At 41.4% G+C, this 10,736-nt stretch overlaps 1 protein-coding gene across 6 annotated transcripts in view; it reads right to left on the bottom strand.

Annotated features, from left to right (window-relative positions):
• Positions 1-1,295: 1,295 nt before the first annotated feature.
• Positions 1,296-10,736, bottom strand: part of TTLL5 (tubulin tyrosine ligase like 5) — a 268,480-nt gene continuing 259,039 nt past the window's right edge. For 5 of the 6 annotated variants that reach the window (XM_081289238.1, XM_081289237.1, XM_081289249.1 and 2 more), the window contains one exon: positions 1,296-1,689. Coding sequence is in view for 4 of the 6 variants with exons in the window: in XM_081289237.1 (XP_081145363.1) it covers positions 1,618-1,689 (72 nt within the window). In the remaining 2 variants the exon portion in view is untranslated. The remainder of the gene's footprint in view (positions 1,690-10,736) is intronic. The other variant, XR_014021375.1, reaches the window with a different exon arrangement.

Raw genomic sequence — 10,736 nt, 5'->3', positions numbered from 1 at the left:
ACCACCACCACACACACACACACACACACACACACAAAGATACCTCTATTGGAAGAAGGCTTGAATAATCTGGTTTGTTAACCAATAAAAATGAGAGGACATGGGTACAGGAAGGGAGGTCAGGAATCTGGTCTTAGCACCTGGTCAACACACAGCGAATGAAGAAAGATATTAGCTTGAGCATTTAAGTCTGATTAGTTATGTAGCCAATTCCCAGTATTACAGTTGCTTTCAAAGTTCTTTTATTAGACTCATACCCTCTTACCCCTTTCCACAAGATTCATTTGGTGAGTTTCTCCAAATCCCTTATTTCCCAACTCTATATATCAGCAGGAGATTATGGAGGGAGGAATTCTAATTTGTCTCTTAACCAACTCCCAAACAAGTGAACAGAGTTATGATGGTTCTCAAACCATGATCCAGGAGTCCCGGGAACGTGTGGAATGAGACCTCAACCTGCACAGGCACAGTGCTTCAATGTGTCCAAACCTTTTTTTTTTCAGTCCCCGGGAAGGTAGTAAAGTCCCTTTTAATCTCTGTATGTCACTTTCTCTTTGGATTTCAATGCTGAGCTTATAGGACCTTGCTGTAGAAGGCCCAGATACTGGATTCTCCCTGAGTAACTCCCCAGGAGAGCTAGGTCAAGCCTGTGGCCCGGCTCTCAGCCTTTTCTCCAGCAGAAGCCAGAGTGAGGACCTAGGGAAGGACAGCAGAGGGCCAAGTGCCGCGTGGTCCAGGCAGAGCTGCTCTGTCCACATGAACTTTGAGGGAGGTGAAGGGCAACTGGACAGAGTCACATGCCACTAGAGGACCACAGGGATGAGCCTCCAGCTGCAGCCTGGCTGTGGAGAATCTGTACATAGGGCTTCCCAGGTGCTGCCCTGGGGGAACAGCCTGACCCATCATCTGCTCAAACACAGTTCTTGAAAGCTTCCGTTTCTAACAAATTGAAAAAATTGTCCAGCAATGGAATAAAATGAAAAGTTGATTCTATTTCAGTCTTGATTGTGAATACTGATTGTTGGGAATTATTAAATAAAAAAAAAGAAAAGAAAAAAAATAGAATTACTTTATTAATCTTAGAAATCAGTAATTCCAAAGGGTGCCTTTACCCTGGCTCATGTCAGCGAGGACCAACTTGCCTCCATGCTCTGGGAAACGGGTGATGTGCGCTCCCTTCCCCAGGACCCCTGAAAAGGGCAGAACAACTCTGGTAGGTACTGCTATTGGGGCTTTAAGCTTGAACAAAGCAAACAGAGCTCAATACTGGAAAAGAAGAGGAAGCAAGATGCGAATAGCCAAAGAGCCTCTTTTATATCATCTCTGTGTGGCAGCAGGAAAGGGACAGAGGAGACCTGAGCAGGCTGGGGGGGGGGGGGATGAGGGAAGGTGAAGACACACGTGTGCTCGGACGAGTAGAGAAGGCCTCAGTTGAACGTCCCCACTGCCAAGTTCCACCCAAACCCAGAGGTTCTGTTCTCCTGTTGTCCCAGTCAGTGTCTCGCTTGGCGGATGGCAACCATCTACTGCCACTTCTGCTTGAAGGCCTTGGGGACTCTGAGGCAGCAAAAAAATACTATGGACCCTTGGCAGCACTGGCGGATGCTTCACCCTCAGTCACGTGCCCAGGAGCAGTGGACAGGTTCTTCCTCTGTGCGTTCGCGGTTCATCTGTTAGTGTGAGCAGGATCTGGAAAGAGAATGCCAACCACTGAGTGACCGGGAGAGAGCGGCTCACGGCTTCCCAGCAATGGATGGTTTTCCTAAAGAAGTGCCGCCCGAATGTTCCCCTGGAAGAACAAAACTCTTGTTTTAACCACTTTTGCTGGAAACCTTCCTAAAACATTTGTTTTGCTGCTGCTGCTTTTTTGATAGTCTTCTTGGTTTTGTGTTTTTCTCTCTCTTGTAAAAAACTGTATTTTAGCTTATCTATTTATTTTTAAGACTCCACGGAGCTGGAGGTGTGGCTCAGTGGTAGAGCGCTTGCCTGGCACATGTGAGGCACTGGGTTCGATTCTTAGCACCGCCTAAAAATAAAGAAAGATACTGTCCATCTACATCTAAAATAAATAAACCTACAATTAAAACAAACAAACAAACAAACAAATAAATAAAAGAGTCCAAGCCTTATTATGTTGCCCATGCTAGTCTAGAGCTGCTGGGTTTCAGTGATCCTCCTGCCTCAGCCTCCCAAGTAGCTGGGACTACAGGAGCTCACCACCAGGCCCAAAGACAGTGAGACCCTGTTTCAATCCATCCATAAACAAAGCCCTTGATTCTCAAATATGTTCATCTTTTCTAGAATCTCAGAGTCAGCATCAGCACTTTGAGCTGCATGGAAAACTGTATGATTCCATGTGTTCTGAGATTTTCAAAATCTTTCCTCAACATCAGCCTGTCAGATAATGCTCTGTGTTCTACCCCGGTGCCTGCGTTCCCATGTGTCCCCACCACCAAGTTTAAGGTGGGGACACATGGGGACACAGCATCCTCAGCATCCCTGCTAGACCCTCTCTGTTCTTTCCCATTCCGACTATCCTGAATTTTACATTCATCCTTCCCTTGTCTTTAACAGTGTTTGATCACCACGTCCATGTGTCCCTAGGTAACGTTTGGTGGAGTCCTTAGTGGTTTGGGTTTACAGTGCTCCTGTGGCTCTGTCTCCGTGGCCCAGTACGCCCCTGGAGCCAGCTCTGGGTTTACAGAGGAGAGGAATGGCAGGTCATCCACACTTGCTTCTTCACCTCTCTAAATGACAGTCCATGCTCTCTGCGACAGGGACTGGGCTTCCCTCACTTTCTCCGCATCCCTTACAGGTAGAGAAAAGGCCCTGCTCAGTTTACAGTTGTTGGTGACTCAAGTGAGTTTACATAAAAAGAAAAAATGAGTTTACGCATCTCACTGTGTTTAGCTGGCGTTTTCCTGCTAGGAAGGAGGCCGAGCCTCTTTTCAAGTGTCTCCTGGGCATGCGTGTCTCCTCCGTGACATGGCTGGAGGTGCCTTGTTTATTTTCCTGTTGAGTTATTATTGCTTTTTAAAAGCAGCTTTATTGGGAGAATTCACATATCATACAATGTGCTCATCTAAGGTGTACAATTCCACAGCTTCTGCTATGTTTAGTCGCGCCTTTATCACAAGTTCAGAACGTTTTCATTACCTCCAAAGACACCCCGTATCCCTTAGCTATCACCCCTCTACTTCTCATGCTCCAGTGGTTACTAATCGACTTTCTGTCTGTGGAGAATTCTCCTACTCTGGACATCTTAAATAAATGGAATCACACAACACACGGTCATTTGTAACTACCATCTTTTGTCATTTGTGATTACCAGTTTTTTTTTTGGGGGGGGTGGGTACCAGGGATTGAACCCACGGGTACTTAACCACTGAGCCACATCCCCAGCCCTTTCTATTTTTTATTTTGAGACAGGGTCTTGCTAAGTTGCTCAGGGCTTCGCTAAGTTGCCGAGGCTGCTTGGAACTTGTCATCCTTCATCCTCAGCCTCCTGAGCATGCATCACATGCCTGGATCACATAATGTTTTAAAGTTCCTCCACACTTTGATACACATTCATACTCTATTCCTTTTTATGGCTGAATAATATTCCATTGTGTATATATGCTACATTTTATATATCCATCCATCAGTTATGGACATTGGGGTTGTTTCTACCTCTTACTATTATCAGTTATGCTGCTACAAACATTTATGTTCAATTTTTTATTTGAACACGTTTTCATTTCTTTTGAGTATAAGTCTAGGAATGAAATTAATTGCTTGGTCATATGGTAGCTCTATGTTTAACTATCTGAAGAAATGCTCAACTTTTCAAAAGTACCATTTTATATCTCCTTTATTTGTTATCATCTCTTTTTGATTCTAGTCATTCTAGTGGGTAAGAGTATATTCTGCTGTGGTTTTGATTTGCATTTCCCTAGTGGCTAACGACATTGAGAGTCTTTCCATGTGCTGGTTGGCATTATATCTTCTTTGGATAAATGTCTGTTCAGATCCCTTGACTTGCAGGAGTTCTTTGCTTAATATTTAGACACTGATCTTTTGGTTCTACGTGTTACAAATGTCTTCACCTAATTTTAAAAAATTGTTTTATGATTTATTAATTTGTAAGGAAATTCCTACTCAGATTGCATTTAGATATATATTTAACAAACAGTCTTTTCAGAAAACAGTTTTTTTGTGTGTTTTGGGTACTGGGGATTGAACCTAGGAGGGCTCTACCCTCAAGCTACTTCCTGAACCCTTTTAACATATTTTAAAAATTTTGAGACTGGGTCTTGTTAAGTTGCCCAGGTTGGCCCTGAACTTGTGATCCTCTTGCCTCCCTCTCTAAGTAGCTGGGATTACAGGTGTGTGCCACTGTGCCTGGCTAGAAAATGATATTTTTAAAAAAGTTTACACTTCTGAACAATCTGGGCATTGCAATAAATCTATGATGGTCAATTTAAAAAAAAATTTTAAAAATATACAATTTCAATTATACACACAGAAAATAGAGAGTTTAATACACTTCCTGTTCCCATCCAGCTGTGAGGGTTACGGGGTCCCGGCCTATTGCTTAGGCTGGCCTCCCACCCTGGTCCTCTGCCTCAGCCTTCTGGGCGGGTGCCCACCACTGCGACGGGCTAACAGTCTACCTTCTGGTTTCCTCTCTCTTTGCGTTGTTTTCTGGAGCAGTTTCAAAGCAGATGCAAGATCATTCATTATTAAATATTTCGGAATGTGACCTTAATGGATACAGACTAAATCCACGGTATCTTTGTGGTATCTTAGATGGTCTTAACTCTTAATAAAGTCGAATTTATCAATTTTTACCTTTACGGTCTGCACTTTTTGGTGTAATTTTAAGAAATCTTTCTTTATATTGTGGTCATAAAGATTCTGTATTATAATGTCTTCTAAAAGATTTATATTTTTGCTTTTTCATACTTACATCTTTAATCCAACCTGAGATTATATATTCAGTGTAAAGCACAGATCTAATTTTTTTCCTAAACAATTACTAATTGTCCTAACGTTATTCATTGAAAAATATGTCTGTTCTTCCTTTGACTGAAACACCTCTTAGTCTTACATTGCTTTCATTTAGGAATTAGTTTTAGATTTCTCTATTTTATGCCAACACCATACAAGTATTTTAGCTTGATAATTCTTTTCTGAAAATTTTAAATTTTTTATTAGTTCACTTAGTTATACATAATATACAGTTCATTTAACATAATTATACAAGCATGGAATATAATTTGCTCTAATTCAGCCCCCAGTACTTCCCCTTTCCATTCCCTCCTTCTGTTCCCTTTCCTCTACTTTATTGATTTTCTATTTATTTATAGTTTAAATTTTTTTCCTACTATCTTTCCTATTCCTCTCCACCCTCCTTCCCTTTATTTCCCTTTGTCTAATCCACTGAACTTTTATTCTTCCCCTCTGGGATTGTTGTGTGTTAGCATATGCATATCAAAGAAAACATTTGACCTTTGGTTTTTTGGGATTGGCTTATTTCACTTAGCATGATAGTCTCCTAATAAATCCATTTACTGGCAAAAGTTATAATTTCATCCTTTCTCATGGTTGAGTAATATTCCATTGTATATACATACCAATTTTCTTTATCTATTCATCTGTTGGAAGGCACCTAGGTTGGTTTCATGGCTTAGCTATTGTGAATTGAGCTGCTATAAACATTGATGTGGCTGTGTCACTGTAGTATGTTGATTTTAAGTCCTTTGGGTATATGCTGAGGAGTGGGATAAGTGGTCAAATGGTGGTTCCATCCCAAGTTTTCTGAGGAATCTCCACACTTTTTACCAGAGTGGCTGCAACCATTTGCAGTCCCACCAGCAATGTATGAGTGTGCCTTTCCCCCACATCCTCGCCAACACTTATTGTTACTTGTATTCTTGATAACTGCCATTCTGATTCTTGTCATTTAGTTAGGGCAAGTCACACATAGCACCCTACTTCCATCCCCATTCTTTAAGAGTATAAGAGTAATTCTTTTTTCCTTCCAAATAAATTTTAGAATCACTTTGTCAAATTTCAAAAAAATAAAAAATAACTTAACACTCCCTGGAATCTATAGATCACTTTTGTTAAGTAGCTACTCTGTTCATTCTGGCATGTAAAGTTGAGATCAGTATCTTGACCCTCTATTGTACAACAGCAAACAACAGCAAGTGAGACCACTTTAACTCTGATCATTCCTCCCCTTGATTTACGTGGAATTATTTGGATGCTTGTACTTTCCCATTCCTCTAATCCATGAGAACATTATCATCATTTTATTGTCCTTATCTTCCACATTCTTTGCTCATAATTCCTCCTGCATCTCAGACCTTTCCTCTGGTATCATTCTTTTCTGAATGAAATATGCTCTTCAGACTCTGCTTTGGGGATGGCCTACTAGTGACGAACTCCTTTGAACCTTACGTGCTGCAAAATGTATCTCATCCTCACTCCTGAAGGGTATTTCTGTTTGAGGTACAGTTCTGGCTGGTAATTACACATTCCCTGGCTTTTCCTTTCTACTTACTACTGAGGAATTAGTGGTCAATCATATTGGCATATTCCTTGGGAATCCCCCTGCTTTCTCTAGCTGTTCTGATGTTGTTGTCTTGCGTTCCAGGATGATGTGTCTTTTGTGATTCATTGCAATATGTATTCTTTCACTAGTTCTGGGAAGTTTTTAGCCATTATCTTTTCAAATATTGTCCCTTGCCCATCTTTTCTTTCCAGAACTCGAATTATATAGCTATTAGGCTTTCTCAATTGGTTTTCTGCTTTTTTATCCCCTGTGTTCTATTCCAGATAATTTCTTTAATTACATCTTTGAGTTCATTAAATCTCTCTTCAGCTGAGTCTAATTTACAATTCGGTCCACCCACTGATTTTTAAACTATAATAATTATTATATTTTTAAATTCTGAGTTACTTAGTTCATTTAAACTATGCATGGTCATAATCTTAATCTCTTGGTTTTACTCATATTTGTATTACAATTTCTCTAGTATATGATAAAATTAATTTTGCATTTTAGTATTTTAGTTTTTTCAAGTTCAATACTGTTATCTGTCGTTTCTGCTGGCTCATGGTATTATTTCCTTGCTTGTTTTGTGATCTTAAAGTATAACCTCACATTTCTTAGAACTTTACCTGTGGGAATTATTTGAGGTTTGGGTTGAAGGAGGATTCCTCTACATAAAATACAGATTTGATTCTGCTAGATGCCTGGGTCCCTGTCAGCTTGAAACCACCTTAAACTAAATTTTTAGTCTGAAGTTTTCAAGATACCTAGAGAATATGAATTCATACTCCAGGTGAGGGCAGCCTGTGGTTACAGATTATTAGAGGAGGTTCCCCTAATCCCCTTCTCCACAGGCACCAAGGTCAAGACAGGCTATTTTCTTTCAGTGCCTGAAGGAGTAAAATGGAGTGAAAACGAGGCTTCATTCTATCCTAGCTGTTTCAAATATTCTCTCTCTCTCTCTCTCTCTCTCTCTCTCTCTCTCTCTCTCTCTCTCTTTCTCTTTCTTTCCCAAGGATTGTACCCAGGGGCACTTAACCACTGAGATTCCCAGCCCTCTGTATGTTTTCTTTTGAGACAGGGTCTTGCTAAGTTGTTTAGGGCCTCATTAAATTGCTGAGACTCGCTTTAAATTCATAATCCTCCTGCCTCAGCCTCCCAGGTCGCTGGGATCACAGGCCTGGCAGTGGTCAACTTTTATATGAAGACAGCAGCCCAGCCTTTGAGGGCCCACCCTTATATGATGGGTCTCCTATGACTCCACACATTGGGGTTTGTTTGTTGTCCCTAACACCTGTGGTAATTCTGACCCAGAGCCACTTCAATCCACTCTCTTGCCTGATAATCCAGTGATGGGACTTATTAGAGAAAAAAGAAATACAGACAATTTCACATACAGCCTTTCTTCCACTTTTGTTAAGTAGCTACTCATGGCCTTTAAGGTCATGATGGTTGACTTGCGTGCATTCCCCCTCTCTCTCTCTCTCTCTCTCTCTCTCTCTCTCTCTCTCTCTCTCTCTCTCTCTCTCGGTAGGTCTTCAATACCAGCCACTAAAGTTCCCCATTTTCTTCATTTTTTGCTTACAAGTCCTAGCCTGGAAATTAATGAATTGATTTTTTTCTTTCTTTTTTGGTCAGCTGTGTACGAATATAACTGTCCTTGATAAGCTGAGTTGTGTTTATAAATAAATGGAGTTGCATCTTATTATCTTAGTTCTAAAGTCAATAAGCAACACAAACAAAATATAATCTGAGTCACCCTTAAACACCTCACAGAACCTATGAAATACCTATACCAGTTTGGCCATTTCAGAGTCCTGTGAAGCCCGTTTTCCTCTAGCCTGCTGCTGTTCTCTCGACACCTGGCTTGTTTTAGGGCCACAGTGAATGAACATATTTTTAGACACTGTGATCGACATTCTCCAAGGTGAACTGCACTCAGAATCACCTCGACATGGAAACCTGTTCGGAATGAGCAGGTTCACACTTCACGCTCAGCAAGGAGAACAAACGCCCTGAGGGGAAAGGAAAGACTCTTCAAAATGATCAAAATCATCGTTTTTTCCAAGTTTGGAGGGACCATGGGAGAGATTTTGTCTTGCTTGTGGTAGCGGGGACTGAACTCAGGAGCCCTCGACCACTGCGGCACATCCCCAGCCCTGTTTTGTATTTTATTTAGAGACAGGGTCTCACTGGGTGACTTAGCACCTCGCCCATGGCTCAGCCTGGCTTTGAACTTGCAATCCTTCTGTCTCTGGGGTTACAGGCATGTGCCACCGCACTCGGCTTTTATCCCTCCTTTTAAGTGAATAATAAATAAAATTAAAAATTTAATTTTAGATGGGCATGGTGGCCCATGCTTGTAATCCCAGCGCCCTGGGAGGTTAAGGCAGGAGGTTAAGGCAGGAGGATGGCATGTTCAACGCCCCCCCCCAGGGAACTTAGGGAGACCCTGTCTCAAAATAAAAAACATAAAGGGCTAGGGAGGCAGCTCAGTGGTAGAGCACTTGCCTTGTATGCACAAGGCTCTGGGTTTAATCCTAATATTGCATAAACAAAATAACTTGATTTTTAAAGTTACCTAAATGCAAAGACTTGTTTTGTTTCTCAAAATTGTCTCTACAGCTTTCCCACAGAAGGCCCGGGCAGTCTCTTCTGGTTTGATGAGAAAGGAAGTGAATGAAGCAATTTATTTATATCTTGAGTGACATTAGTAGAAAGGGACAGCTGGGGAGTGAGGGCCAACCTGCTGTCCCCTCACCTTCCTGGGCACCGGTCCAGTATGTAGGAATGAACAGGGCAGGCGCAGGAGAATCAGATCCATTTCACGAAACCCTGCCCGGGTGACACAAAGGTGCCGGGCACAGCTGCAAGGGGTTTGCTCAGAGCAAAGGCAGCCCCTGGGTGACACTGAAATGCAGCTTTGGGGCAGGGAGCTGCTGACTACAGCAGCACCGCAGAGCACAGCGCATGTGTCCTTCCAGAGACGCCTTCAGATTGCTAACGAACATGTGCGGTTCACGACGCAATGTCAAAACCAACCAAGATCAAGTGTCCAGCTACGGGGGAGGATTCGCTTTCTACTTTGCAAATGAGTTTTGATCATTTTAATAAAATGCTACTTTAAGGAATTCTACTATCGTAGTTTTTATACAATAAGCCTAATTCTTCTAAGAAAAATGCATATAACTTATTTCTGAAAATATATTTATTTAACTCTTACAAACACAAAAAAACCTACATTTCCCTTTTCTGGTTCATTTTCTTATTATAATAAAGCAGTGGATGGGCGTGATAAAATTACATACTGGAACACAGAGAGGTCAACTTTTTAAAATACATTTTTTCCCCATGCTGGAGATTAAACTCAAGGCCCCATGAATGCTTAGGCAAGTACTCTGCCACTGAACTACACCCCCTGCCTTTTAAAAATTTTTGTTTTGAGACAGGGTACCCAGGGTGGCTTTGAACTTCCCATTTTCTTGCCTCAGCCTCCCAAACAGGATTGCACCCAGCTGAAACATGTTTTCTTTTTGTAACTGTATTCAGATAGGGACTATCCTAAGGGCATGGCAGACCATTTAAGATGTTTGACAGCTGTTTTGCATGAGGAAATTTAATAACTACACTTGATGAAAATTTAAAAATTGCAAGGCTGATCTAGATCAAAGTTCTTGGGATCTCATTCTGTGATCTAACTACCATGTTAGTTTTGAAGCACAATCTACCTATCTATTATATTTGGTCAATATGTAATATCTAGATTTACCAAAAAATGACTCAGTCATTCCAAGGAAATGACTTATGAGAACTTCTTTACTTTCTTAAGAAGATTAGTTTGCAGAGAGCTCTGGTAATGGAGAGTAGCACAGTAAACAATGAATGCAAAGGGCTTTAATCTAATTTCTGCCTTTCCCTTGTCTCACCCGGGGGCTTTAATACAACTAATGATCACTGTTTCCCGCTGTCTGTAGAAAATCTTTGGGGTTGAAGAATGGAGTCTTACACAGTTTTGAGTTCTAAAGAACAGACTGACATTGGTAGGGATTTCATCTGTTCCAGAACAATAACTTCTACTCAGAGAAATGTTCAGCCTGGTCCTCCCAGAGGAGATGCAGCACTGGTGGGTCACAGGGTGCTGGCTGCCAGTTCTATGGATCAAAAGAGCAAACTTTCAACTCTGAGGAAGAGCAGG

This window comes from Spermophilus citellus, assembly GCF_964194105.1.
Source record: "Spermophilus citellus genome assembly, chromosome: 4".
NCBI lineage: Eukaryota > Metazoa > Chordata > Mammalia > Rodentia > Sciuridae > Spermophilus > Spermophilus citellus.
This window is presented reverse-complemented; position numbering and strand designations above follow the sequence as displayed.